Genomic DNA, 14,580 nt, shown 5'->3' with positions numbered 1-14,580 from the left:
CCCCTAGTCTTTGTCACACCTGGATACCAGCTGTTGATCAGCTTCTAATGTCCCCACAAACTCACATAAAGTTTAAACAACACACAAAACATTGGCTACAATGAAAACTGCCCCAGATTTGAGAGCATTTGTTGCAAGACGGGAATGGACCAGGAAATTCAAAGTGCTTTTTTTCCTCTGGTGTCTGGGATGTGGGCAGGGATTTGTGGTGTGGGCAGGGATTTCTTTCCTCTCGGCTTCGTTCGGGATGATCTAGCAGTGAGTGTGTGATCCGGACGGAGAGGAGACAGAATGATGAGCGGCCGCACGGTTTGCCCTCTGCTGTTGCTCTGTTTGCTGGCCGCCGGGGCAGGCAGCTCGCCTGAACTCCCCGGACAGGAGAGGCCAGAGCGGGGCAGCTCCCCAGCTCCGCCAGCCCCCCGGGCAGGAGGGAATCCCGGAAGGAATGGGATCCCCCTGAACCGGAGGAGCGGTCAGCCGCCCCTGGAAGCCACCAAAGCGAAGTTGGGAGCCCTCGCCCAGTTCTTCGGCAAGTCCCGCCTCTTGGTGCTGGCTGCCCCCGACCCCTCGGATAACTCATACCGCCTGATGGAGCAGCAGATAGACCTGAAGAGCCGGCGGCTCCGCTGCCAGTTGGCAGCCAGGGACCTCTTGGTCCTGATCTTGTTCCAGAAGGCCAGCGCCTCCCCGGGCAAGTTGCACACCGTCTCCCCGGAAGGCGAGGTCTCAGAGGAGACAGTGGGAGCCCAGGAGGCGGCTCAGATCCGGCAGCACCTGTCCCTGGAGGAGGGTCAGTTCGGGATGGTGTTGCTCAGGAAATCCATGCAACTGTACGAGAGGTTCCCGTACGCCGTAAGGATGGAGGCTGTGCTGGAAACTGTGGACCAAATGCCCCTCAGGAAGATCGAAAGCGTGACCAGGAGAGGACAACAGCTGAAGTGTAAGAGTGGGAGGGACAGGAAATTGGGCTCAGGACAATTACTCCACAACAGGAGGGGGATGGTCACCAGAGGAATGGTCAACAGGACAACGCTCAACAGAGGAATGGCCAACAGGACCATGCTCAACAGGACAATGCTGAACAGGGGATTAGGCAACAGGGGAATGATCAACAGAGGAATGGTCAACAGGACAGTGCTCAACAGCAGATTGAGATCAGCCTCTCCCAATTCCCAGAAACTGGTCCGTTCTAAGAGTGTCAGTTCCTCAGGGAAACCGGGAACGTCAGCCCCAGGCAACAGTCCACCCAGCAGGAGGACACTGGGCAAAAGGAAAGGTTCCGCCTCCACCCTGAACTCTATTGGCAAGAGAAGAGCTGAGAGCCCCAGGAGTGCAGATACACTCAGGGAGTCTCCCACAGTGCCACCAGGACAGCGGATGATGGATCAGATCAAAAAGAAGGTGCAGCAGATGTTAATGGCCAAACACCAGAAACCTGACCAGCGCAGGCTGACTCTTGTCACCCAGAATAGGAACCAAATATCCCGGACAAGAACTCATACCCACCACATACCCCGGGTCCATTCTACCAGCTCACCTCTAGGGTCCTCAACTATGGCTCTTCTTAACAGGCCTGCAGCTGGCACTGAGCAGGATTTCCAACCAGAGAATGTTGCCCCCCTGAAACGGGACCAATCTCAATTGCCTCCAGCCCAGCCTGTGAGGCCAGGAATCTTTGAATCCAACCCCAGTACAGTTCAGTCTCAGGACAGTCTTTCTGCTTATCAGACTCTGGAGAACTTTTCCACTCTCCCTACAGCTCCGACACATCAGCTCACTGAGTCAGGACTTTGGAGCAATGGATCACCTAGCGTTCAAACCAGAATTCTTGGGCTCTCTAACTCCTCTGGCCGATTGTCTCATGTCTCACACCTACAAGAAACATCAGCCTCCCATCCTGAGAGCCACCAAACAATGGACCAGTGGTCAGACTCTCTCTCCAGGACCACACTTCCCAAAACCCCCAGGGTTCATGTCACTGTGCAGCCCATTGAAGGCAAGGCAGATGGAGAGTTAAGCCAGCTGCCTCCAGAACTAGAGCAGGGGGGAGGGCGTCACTGGCAGGATAACCCAATATCTGTACGAACCAGAGGCAAGAAAGTGGAGAATAAGCAGGAAGGTAACTCGAACAAAGCAGTCAGAAACAAAGGCCGGAAAAACAGGAGAAACCGCAAGAACAAGAAAAATGCCTCCAGAAACTCAAAGCAGATTGACAACAGGGAGCTCCTGGGGTTTTTAGACCACTTTCGGAACAAGCGAAGATTGCTGGTAAGTTATTTGGAAAACCTGGGCAGGGTAGAAGCAGAGGGCACCTGGGTCCAAGAAAAGCCTAGTCTGATGGTGTTTTGAAGTGCAGTTGGTGCTAATCCTGATGATGAGTATAGTCCAGCTCAGGACATTTCTGCAGAGTTTGTATTTTGACATTTCACTGTGAGTTTGTTTTCTCAGCATGAGCAGTGCTGTTTTTTTTTTCCTTTATCATTAACGGGACGAGGGCATCGCTGGTTAGGCAGCAATTATTGCCCATCTCATATTGCCCAGAGGGCAGGTTAGAGTTAACCACGTTGCTGTGGGTCTAGAATCACATGTAGGCCAGACCAGGTAAGGATGGCAGTTTCCTTCCCTAAAGGACATTAGTGAACTAGATGCGTTTTTCCGACAATCGACAATGGATTCATGGTAATCATTAGATTCTTAATTCGGAATATTTTTATTGAATTCAAATTCCACCATCTGCTGTGGCAGGATTCAAACCCAGGTCTCCAGAATGTTATCTGGGTCTCAGGATTAACAGTCCAGCAATAATACCACTAGGCCATCACCTCCCCCATGAGTGAATTGTGTATTTCCTTTTGAATACATGAACTTGTGAGAAAGGGAAACGATGGAAGAATCAATCCATTGTTTTGGTAAAAGTACAAGTCTGTACAAAAAAAGTCCTGTTTAACTCTCTACTGCATTCCCCTGGCCCCACTGCCTATTAACGTAGTTGAAGCCGGAGAAGGTCATTGGTCCTTCACGTCTGCTCAGTAAAATCATGGCTGATGACCTACCTAGAATCCACTTTCTTACACTATCTCAATGTCCCTTAGCTCCTTCAGAGTATTAAAATCTCCCACTTTTAGCTGTGAATGTACTCTATTATATATACACAACAGTGGTTAGCACTGGTGCCTCACAACAGTAGAGATCTGGGTTCGATTCCAGCCTTGGGTAACCGTGAGGTGTTTGCAAGTTTTCCCTGTTGTACTGATTGTGACGAGGTCAGCCAGGTGGATCTCATAGAATATGAGTTCCCTGATTGGGGCTGATTAATAGGGACCCCTGGCTGAAATAAAATGGCTGAGTGTCAGGGAAAGTGACACTCTGGTGCCTGACTCTGTAAAAGGCAGAACTTTAGTCACGGACTGTTGATGTGTAAATAAAGGGTGAATTGGTGATAGGATACTGGCCTCTGTAGAGCTGTTTCACCTGTGTCTGCGTGGGTTTCCTCTGGGTCTTCTGGTATTGTTCCACAGTCCAGATTTGTGCAGGTTAGGGTGGATTGGCCATGCTAAGTTACCCATAGTGTCGAGGGATGTGCAGGCTGGGTGGATCAGCCATGCGAAATGCTGGGTTATGGGGATAGGGTGGGATGCTGTTTGGAGGGTCAGTGCCGTATCGCCTATTTCCATACTGGGGGGATTCTATGATTCAGTGACTGAGCACTCACAACCACCCGAGGTGGAGAATTTCAAACGTCCACAACCTTCTGGGTGAAGAAACCTCTCAGTGATCCTGTGTTCTAAATTCTCCAGCCAGGGCAAACAGCATCTACCCTGTCAAAAACTTTCAATATTTGTTATGTTACAATGAGATCACCTCTCATTTTACTAAAAGGTAAAGGATGTAGGCTGTTCTACTCAATCTCTCCTCAAAGAGCACCTATTTCATCTAGTGAACCTTTTACTGTTGATAAACCTTCTGTTGCTCAGGCTCATCCTTTAGAAATCCCTCCTTAAGTTCTTGTGTTTTGAGATCTTTGAGACCTTTGGCCAAGTTCTTAAACTCAATTTCTTTTATGTTGGCTTGGCATCTTTTGTTTTTAGTTGTGAAGTGCCTTGGGGAGTGCTTTGTGATTGGAGCATAGAGCCAGGATTAGGCCATTCAGCCCATTGAGTCGGCTCTGCCATTCAGTGTGATCATGACTGATCAAACTGTTCAATGCCTTAGTCATAGATTCATAGAATCATACAGTACAGAAACAACTCCTTTGGTCCAACTTCTCCATGCCGACCAAGTTTCCCAAACCAAATTAGTCCCACTTGACTGCATTTGGCCCATATCCCTCTAAACCTTTCCTATTTATGTACTTATCCAAATGTCTTTTAAATGTTATAACTATACGTACATCTACCACTTCCTCTGGCAGTTTATTCCACATATGAACCACCCTCAGGTCCCTTTTAAATTTTGCTCCCCTCATCTTAAAAATATGCCCCCTAGTTCTGAATCTCCCCTCCTAAGGGAAAAGACATTGCTATTCCCCTTACCTATGCCCCTCATGATCTTATAAACACCTGTTAAGGTCACCTCTCAACCTTGCACGCTCCAGTGGAAAAAGTCCCAGCCTATCCAGCTTCTCCTTATAACTCAACGCTCCAGTCCCAGCAACATCCTCATAAATCTTTTCCGAACTCTCTCCAATTTAATAATATACTTTGTATAGCAGGGTGACCAGAACCAAACATAGTACTCCAGAAAAGGCCTCACTAACGTCTGTACAGCCTCAACATGACATCCCAAACCCTGTACTCAATGGTGTGAGCAATGAAGGCAGGTGTGCCAAACACCTTCTTAACCACATTGACTACCTGTGACATAACTTTCAAAGAATTATGTACCTGAACCCATAGGTCTCTCTGTTTGACAACACTATCTAGGGCCCTACCATTAACTGTATAAATTCTGACCTTGTTCACTTTACCAAAATGCAATATCTCACATTTATCCAAATTAAATTCCATCTACCACTTCTCAGCCCATTAGCCCAATTGATCAAGATCCTTTTGTAATCTTAGATAAACTTCATCACTGTCGACCATACCACCAATTTTGGTGTCACCTGCAAACTTATTAGGCATTTCTCCTAAATTCTCACGCAAATCATTTATATAAATGACAAACAACAGTGGATTCTGCACTGATCCCTGCAGAACACCATTGGTCACAGGCATCTACTCCGAAAAACAATCCTCCACCATCACCCTCTGCCTCCTACCATGAAGACAATTTTGTATCCGATCGACAAGCTCTCCCTGAATCTAACTTCACTAATCAGTCTACCATGCAGAACCTTGTCAAAGGCTTTACTAAAGTCCATGTAGACAACGTTTACTACTCTGCTTTCAATCTTTTGGGCTCCTCCTCAAAAAACTCAATCAACTTCATGAGACATGATCTCCAACACACAAAGCCATGCTGACTATTCCTAATCAGTCCTTGCCTCTCCAAATGCATGTAAATCCTGTCTCTCAGAATCCCATCCAGCAACGTACCCACTGCTGATGTCAGATTCACTGATCTATAGTTCCCAGGCTTCTGCTTACAGCTCTTCTTAAATAAAGGCACAGCATTAGCCAGTCCTCCAGCACCCCACCTGTCTCTGTAGATGATACAAATACTTCGGCTTGGGGCCCCGCAATTTCTTTCCTAGCTTCTCACAATGTTCTGGGATACACTTGACCAGTCCCTGAGATTTATCCACCTTTATGTTTTTTAAGACCTTCAGCACCTCCTCTTCTGTAATGTGGACTGTTTTCAAGACATCAATATTTATTTCCCCGAGTTCCCAGCCCCCATGTCTTTCTCCACAGTAAAAACTGACACAAAGTATCTCCCTTCTCCTGTGGTTCCACACACAGATAAATTTGTTATCTTTAAGGGGCTCTCTTCTCTCCCTAGTTGCTGTGTTCCTCTTAATGTCCTTGTAGAATCTCTATGGATTATCCTTAACCTCATCTGCCAAGGCAGTCTCTTTTAGCCACCACAACCACATAACCCTGTAAGCCATGGGTAATCGGAAATCTATCAATCTCTATGTTAAACATATTCAAAAACTGAGCTTCCACAACACTCTGGGATAGAGAATTCCAAAGGTTCACAATCCTTTTGAGTAAAACAAAAATCTCCTCAGATCTAAGTGGCATCCCCCTTTGCTTTAAATTGTGCCCCTGCTTCTAGACTCCCCAACCAGGAGAAATATCTTGCCCTATTTACCCTGTCTCTCCCTTTAAGTATTTTGAATGTTTCAATGAGATCATCTCTCATTCTTCAAAACTTTGGAGAATACAGACCCAGTTTGCCCTATCTCTCTTCATAGGACAGTCCCGCCATCCCGGCAACAAGTCTGGTGAATCTTCACTGCACTCCCTCTATGGCAATAGTATCCTTTCTGGGAGGAGGGGACTAAAACTGCACACAGTACTCCAAGTGCAGTCTAATCAAGCTCCTATACACAATTGAAGCAAGAGTTTACTACTTCTGTACTGTACTGAAATTCTGTTGCAATAAAGACTAACATTCCATTAGCCTTCTTAATAGTTTGCTGCTCCTGCATGTTAGCCTTCAGTAACTTATTGACAAAGGCTCCTAGGTCTTTTTATACATCTATACCTTCCAACCTTTTACCATTTAAAAAAAAAATCTCTGCACATCTGTTCCTCCTACCAAAGTGAATAATCTCACATTTTTGACATTACACTGTGTCTGTTATGTTCTTGCCTATTCACTAAGCCTATCTAAATCTTCATGAAGCCACTTTACATCTTCCTCATAACACATAGTCCAACTTAGCTTTGATCAGCATAATTTGGATATATTACATTTGGTCCCCACCTCCAAATCATTGTTATACATTTTGAATGGTTGGAGCTCAAGTTTTGGTCCAACTAGTAACAGTGTGCCAATGTGGGAATAACCCATTTATTCCTACTCTCTGTTTTCTACCTGTAGCCAAACATTAATTCATGCCAGTATATTACCTCTCTCCTATGTGCTTTAATTTTTCTAACCTCTAGTGGGAGACTTTATCATAAGGCTTCTGAAAATCTAAGCGTACTACGTCCATTGGCTCTCCTCTATCAATGTTGTTCATAACATCTTCCAAAAATTCCAAGTTCATCAAACACTCATTTGCATTTGCGAATCTGTGCTGACTCCGCCTAATCACATCATTTTTATTCAAGTGTCTATTTATCACATCTTTTATAATAAATTCTATCATTTTCCCTCTTATTGATGTAAAGCTAACAAGTTTGCAGTTCCCTCTTTCTCTCTCACTCCCTTCTTAAATAGTGGGATGACATTTGCTACCTTCCAATCCATAGGGATCATTTCTGAATCACAAGAATTTTGGAAGATAATCACCAAATGCATCATCTATCTCTATAGCCATCTCCTTCAAATCACTATAACAATACAGGATGTTAGACTGCAGTGGTTAAAGAACTGATCTCACTACCTCGTTTTCGAAGGCAAGTAAGGTGAGACTTGCCAGCGATGCCCAAATCACAATGATGAATAATAATATTCAATATGTTGAATGAGTAATTGGTGTATGATTTAGTTTGTGAATGGAATTCTTGTGTTCTCTGCCTGAGGGCATGTCTGATCCACACCTTCATGATCTTTGCCACTGGCAGGGCACAGAGGCAATTTTACATGTACGTTTTAATTCTGGAACCATGGTTAATGGTGATGGAGTCTCCAAGTTTCTTTCCGTGAATCGAGGAGTCTCTCCTGCTCTTACCACCTGCCATTGACATGTGTTGGAAGGATCAGTAAGTTGCTACTTGACCTGTTCGGCTGAGTTATGAATGTACATTTCTTGGCCCACAAGTCCTGGAGTGAGATTCGAACCTAGAGCTTCTGACCCAGAGGCAGGGATACTACCTGCAAGCGCTCCTGTTGTGAATGGGCTGAGAGGTTCTAAATGTTGAGTTGAATTCCTCACCAGGCCACTGCCTCAGGCATGATGTATTTCTATGATGCACCTTATTGTGTTTTGACAGCTTATTACTGCACCCAGAAAAGACAGCAAGCTCTACATACACCAAAGGGATGAGTACCTGGAACACATATGCCAGCTGGCTATCCGGAAATTCAGTATGATTGCTATTCTAGGCTCACAATCCAATAGCACCCTGACGGTGGAACATTATCAGAATGGTGAGTGTCAGTTCACAAAATACTCCCCATTACTCCTTGTGAGAGGTTCATCCACCAGCCCCTACCGAATTCTAACCATTTTCATCCTTTTTCTTCCCATTCTAACCCTCCAGATCCCCTATTCTTCTTTCTTCAGCCTCTCACACCCCTTCTGTCCTAGCACCCCATCCTGCCACTTTCTGCCATCCCAATCCCTTCTATCTACAAGAGGCTTGACACTGAATTACAATCAACTATTCATCTGCAGCGTGCAGCACACATGGGACAGTTTTGGAAAATTAGGAACTGGAAGCCATTTAGCCTGTCAAGCTTCTCTTTCATTCAGTTAGATAATGGCTGATTGCACCTTAACTAAATTACCCTGCTATGGTTCTTTCAGCCTTTAGCCAATAAAATTTATCAGTTTTGGTCTCTTCAGTTCGACCTGAGCGCAGCCACATAGTCTTTTGGGAGAGAGAATTCCACATTCTATTAGCCTATGTACATGGCATATTCCCTTGAAGTTTTTGTCCCCTTGGGTTATTAATGTGGAATTTGAAACGCAAACAGATTAGTCATGATCGTATTGAATAGTGGAGCAGGCTTGTGGGGCCGAATGGCCTACTCTTGCTCCTTGTACATATGGATGGCCTTGACCATTAGGGAATTTTAAGGATAGACAAGAAACCAAAAGAACCACTGCACACTTCACACTTCCTGAATATATCTTTTCACTTCCCTATTTTAGAAAACGAATTAGCACTTGAAAATCCACTTTCCGAATCTGTCAATGTTGATCTGATTGCTCAGCTACGAAGAGAATTTGGGATGTCATTTGATGAATTCTTTATGGCTCTGGTTGATTATGATATGAAAGCTAAGGTGAGAGCTGGCATTTTATGCTTTAATATTAATGTTAAATAATTTAATTCTAATCCATTTGGAAAAGAGAGTCTTGCATTTATACAGCACATTATAATTATCTCTCAGACATGTCTTGAAGCATTTTACGCATGTTACATATAAACTGAACTGGACCAGTTATATAATTATGGTGATGACAAGAGCAGGTCAGAGACTGGAAGTCCTGCAGTGAGTAACTCACCTCCGGACTCCCCAAAGCCTGTCCACCATCTACTAGGCACAAATCAGGAGTGTGATGGAATGCTCCGCGCTTGCCTGAATGGGTGCACCTCCAACAACTCTCAAGAAGCTTGACACCATCCAGGACAAAGCAGCCGCTTGATTGACACCCCATCCACCACCTTCCACATTTACCCCATTTCACTATCTTCCACATTTACCCCATTTCACCATCTTCCACATTCACTACATTCCACCACTGATGCACGTAAGGAGCAAGTCTATGTTTCAAAGATGCAGAGTAACAACTCACTAAGACTTCTTCAGCAGCATTTCTAAATGCACAATCTCTACCCTGTAGAAGTAGGAGGCCAGCAAGATGCATGGGAACACCACCGCCTGCAACACCCCCTCCAGGTTACACATCATCCAGACTTGAATCTGTAATCAATGTTCCTTCATTGTCAAAATCCTATACACTGCAGAATCCCACAAACAGCAGTAAGAAATGAATAAATAGTTTATCTGTCTTTGGTTAAGAGAGGAATGTTGGCCAGGTCACAGAAATCAAAGCAAAGACTTGTGTTTATATAGTGCATTGCATGATCACATACCAAAAGTGCTTTGTGTCAGTGATGTACATTTTGAAGTCTGATCCCTGCTATAATGCAGAAAAGGTTCCAGCCAGTTTGTGCACAACATGATAATGACAGGATAAATCGGTTTTAGTGTAATTGATTGAGAGTTAGATATTGTTCAGGATGCCTGGGAGAACTGTGCAGCACTTCCTGCTTTGAAAGTAGACTGGATCCTGGTTTACCATCTTATTCCACAATGGAGTGTCTGGCTACATTAGTTCCAAGGTGAGAGTGTGACCCACAGCTAAGGGAAGAAATTATTTTCTCGGGTGGGGAATTCACATCAAAGGGACATAATTGTTAAACTTAGAGCTAGATCATTAAGGAGTACTGGGGGCAGCACAGTGGCCCAGCGGTTAGCACTCCTGCCTCACAGCACCAGGGACCCAAGTTTGATTCCGCCCATGGGCGATTATCTGTGTGGAGTTTGCACATTCTCTCATGTCTGCATGGGTTTCTGCCGGGTGCTTCAGTTTCCTCCCACAGTCCAAAGATGTGCAGGTTAGGTGGATTGGCCATGCTAAGTTGTCCGTAGCGTCCAGAGATGTGCAGGCTGGGTGGATTAGCCATGGGAAATGCAGGGTTACAGGGATAGGGTAGGTGGGTCTGGGTGGGATGCTGTTCGGTGTGGGGGGTCGGTGGGGGTGCGTTGGTGTGGAATTGATGGGCCGAATGGCTTGTTTCCACATTGTAAGGATTCTATGATTCAAAGGTAGGAATCATTTATTGGATAGAGGAAATCTAGTTCTCTTTCCCCCAAAAGCTGTTGAAGATTTGTTTGGAAAGGGGTGTTGAGTGATGTGGAGCAAAAGTGGGCAAATGGAGTGGAAGTGTAGATCTGCCTTGATCTAATCAACAGTAGAGTAGGAATGAGAGGCTGAATGGCAGTGACTTGGTCTTGGTGCTCCTAACAGATGGTAACTGTTGAGTTTGTTCTATGACCTGATGCAGTAACATTTATCTATATATTGACAACAAGTGAGATAATGCTTCAATCATTGTGATGATATTAATACACCTTTCATGTAGTAACTGCTTCGTTTTTATATTCCTGCTTTGTCTCCCATCCAGCAATATTTCGATGTCCCTATCCCCGTTAAGATTCTAGTGGATTATATGGACACACTGCCCTCGAGGCAGCCAGAGATTGAGGAAGAAAAGAAAAATGGTGTCACCTGTATCAAACGCAACAGGGAGATCAACATCAACAAATTTCTTTCCAGGTATGTGTAAAGGTTTTCTTCAGTAAAGACAACATATATATGTGCTCAACACAACTCTTAATACACTGCAGGATGATCTCCTACGCTCTTGACATTAACACCTGTTATTTCCTTACGTGACCTAAAAACACAAGAAACTATCAAGTAAAAATTACTAGGCCCATTAATCCCAGTTCTCCACAATTCCGTTCATACTCTATCTTTTTGTAGATTCTATCTCCATTTAAACCCCTCCCCAGTGGATCTGCAGCCCTGTGTACACTCTCTCCCCATCACTGACTCTACCCACCCATTTAATCCCCCTCCCACAGCCCCGTGTACACTCTGCCCCCATCACTGACTCCACCCACCCATTTAACTCCCCTCCCACAGCCCTGTGTACGCTCTCCTCCATCACTGACTCTACTCCCCCAACCATTTAACTTCCTCCCACAGCACCATGTACACTCTCCCTCATCACTGACCCTACCCTCCCATTTAATCCACTTCCCACAGGCCTGTGTACACTCTTCTCCCATCACTGACCCTACCCATGCATTTAATCCCTCTCCCACAGCCCCATATACACTCTCCCCCCATCACTGATCCTACCCACCCATTTAATCCCCTCCCACAGCCCCATGTACATTCGCTCCCAATCGCTGACCCTGCTCACCCATTTAACCCCCTCCCATAGCCCTGTGTACACTCTTACCCACTCCAAGTTGAGTGGGTAATGGGGAAGGCAAGTGGACCACTGACCTTTATTTCAAATGGAATGGAATATAAAATTAGGGAGATCTCGCTAAAACTACACAAGGCAGTAGTCAGCCCACAACTGGAATACTGTGAACAATTTTGGTCCTTTCTTAGCTAAAGAAAGAAATACTTGCATTGAGGGTGGTCCAGATAAGGTTCACCAGATTTATTCTGGGTATGGAGAGATTTTCCTTTTGAGGAGAGTTTGAGTAGATTGGGCTGGTATTCATTGGAATTTAGAAGTAAGAGAGGAAAACATATTGAAATATACAAGATTCTTAGGGGGTTTAACGGGATACATGCTGTGAAATTGTTTCCCCTTGTGAGAGAGGCTAGGACCAGAAGGTATCATCTCAGAATAAGGGGTTGCCCACTTAAGATAGAAATGAGGAGGATTTTTGTTTTCTCTCAGAGGGTAGTGAATCTAAGGAATTCCTTACCACAGAGGGCTGTCGAGTCTGGATTGGTAAATATATTTAAGGCTGAGATAGACATTTTTAATTGGTAGGTGAATCAAGGCTTCTGGGAAAAAGGCTAGAAAATGGAGGATTATCAGACCAGCCATGATTTCATTCAAAGGTGGAACAGATTCAACGGGTTGAATGGCCTTCTTCTGCTCCTACATCTTAAGGTGTTATTTGTTGCTTATTCCTAATTACCCTTGAACCGAGTGCATAGCTCGGGCATTTGAGAGGTAAGAGTCACCCACATTGCTCGGCATGGAGTCACATGTCGGCCAGACCAGGTAAGGAAAGGAGATTTCCCTCCTGAAAGGATATTAATGAACCAGGTGGGCTTTTACAAAAAATAAATTGATGCTAGTTGTCATGGTCACCTATTACCGAGTGCCACAGTCAATTGCATATTATTATTAATTGAATTTAGATTTCACCAGTTGCTGTGAAAGGATTTGAAACTGTCTCCAGAACCTTAGCCTTGTCGTGTGGGTTACTAATCCAGTAAATACCATATCAGCTTCTCCATATATCCCATGTATTACTTATTTATAACACACTCAAACCAGTTGCCACTGTCATTAATGAATTTGAATGCTTTAAATGTGATTTGGATATGGCACTGAAGCCAGAAGTGTAAGGGTGATGTACTAACATGGCAGCTCACCTTGAAGCCTTAATGGGTTAAGGCTGTGTTTTCAAGGATTTTTAATCCCAATGCTTATATTGTCTGTATCGCTGCAATAGTCTGTACGTTAATGATCAAGTGTAGTTGTCATGCGCCTTAGATTCCAGTGTTCAATGCTCCAAATACATAATAAAACAGAAGTTAAAGTAACGCTGCCATTTTCCAAAGGGGCTGCTCTCTCATTAGAGAGAGACAACTGGTCATGAGCTTAATTTGAGGGTCACTATACCTCAGGCAAGGGACGAGGTTGAGAATGTAGAACCTTCATGGTGACCTTAAACAGTACAGGCATTGAACCTGCGCTGTTGGTGTTACTCTGCAGCTGTCCAGCCAAACCCCAGAGAGGTATGTGAGATCCACTAATTGTACATTAACAAGGGCTCAATGCCCTAAGGAAAGAAGAGAATGTAAAGCCAGCTGCTTCAGTGTGTGTATTACCACTGAATCCATTTGTTTGTATGTTTTGTCCCAAACCAAGTCATAGCCTGGCTGACTCACATCCAAGCTATCGATCTGTTGGAATTATATATCATGATCTAGACTGAAAACTATGCTTATCAATTCTAGAGGTGCTGGAACTTGTATAACTCCTCCAATGTTCCACTACTCCAATGTAATTTGAAAAAAAAAAATCTGTTGATGGGGTTTGTGCAATTCACATTGACAATGTGATTCTTAGGTTGCTGTGGAAACGGAGAATGTTAATAATTTCCTCTCCTTCTGAAGAAGAATGGGCATTTCAACAACAGCTCATAGCGTTACATGGCCAGGCCTGCAATCTGGGTAAGTTATTTCAGCATTATGTCCTCCACCTCCTTTCACTTTGTAGCCCAGTGGCAGAGAGGGCACCCATTTTGTTTATTTTCTCTCAAAGAGATTATGTGCCAGTTCATGGGAGTCTTAGGGGATTTAGACACTTCACACCCACAAGATGGACAGAAAGCTGGTTGGCAGACAGGAAACAAAAAGTAGGAATAAATGGGTCATTTTCTGCATGACAGCCAGTGTTAGTGGGGTACCGCAGGGATCAGTGCTCGGATTCCAGTTATTCACATTATATGTTAGTGATTTAGGTGAGAAAACTAAATGTAATATCCCCACTGTTGCATATGACACAAAGCTGGGTGGGACAGTGAGCTGTGAGGAGGATGCCGAGATACTTCAGTATGATTTGGACAAGTTGAGTGAATGGGAAACTACATGGCAGATGCAGATAGATGAGAAGTTATCCACTTTGGTAGCAAAATTTAGGAAGGCAGATTATTATCTGAATGGCTATAAATTGAGAGAGGGAAGTGAGATCTCAGTGTCCTCGTACACCAGTCGCTGAGAGTAAACATGCAGGTGCAGCAGGTGGTGAAGAACGTAAATAGGATGTTGGTCTTCATAGTGAGAGGATTCAAGTACAGGAGTAGGAATGTCTTCCTGCAATTATACAGGGCCTGGACCACACCTGGAATGTTATAGGTAGTTTGGTCTTAGCTGAGAGATAGTAAGAACTGCAGATGCTGGAGTCAGAGATAACACAGTGTGGAGCTGGAGGAACACAGCAGGCCAGGCAGCATCAG

At 44.5% G+C, this 14,580-nt stretch overlaps 1 protein-coding gene across 2 annotated transcripts in view; it reads left to right on the top strand.

Annotated features, from left to right (window-relative positions):
• Window positions 1-291: 291 nt before the first annotated feature.
• The window catches only part of LOC109912126 (coiled-coil domain-containing protein 80-like), a 43,249-nt gene continuing 28,960 nt past the window's right edge, over window positions 292-14,580 (top strand). For both annotated transcript variants that reach the window (XM_048618952.1, XM_020511511.2), the window contains exons 1-5: window positions 292-2,268; window positions 8,052-8,208; window positions 8,936-9,069; window positions 10,980-11,131; window positions 13,692-13,795. In XM_048618952.1, the coding sequence (XP_048474909.1) occupies window positions 292-2,268; window positions 8,052-8,208; window positions 8,936-9,069; window positions 10,980-11,131; window positions 13,692-13,795 (2,524 nt within the window). The remainder of the gene's footprint in view (window positions 2,269-8,051; window positions 8,209-8,935; window positions 9,070-10,979; window positions 11,132-13,691; window positions 13,796-14,580) is intronic.

This window comes from Rhincodon typus, chromosome 3 (assembly GCF_021869965.1).
Source record: "Rhincodon typus isolate 14 chromosome 3, sRhiTyp1.1, whole genome shotgun sequence".
In the NCBI taxonomy this organism is placed as follows: domain Eukaryota; kingdom Metazoa; phylum Chordata; class Chondrichthyes; order Orectolobiformes; family Rhincodontidae; genus Rhincodon; species Rhincodon typus.
This window is presented reverse-complemented; position numbering and strand designations above follow the sequence as displayed.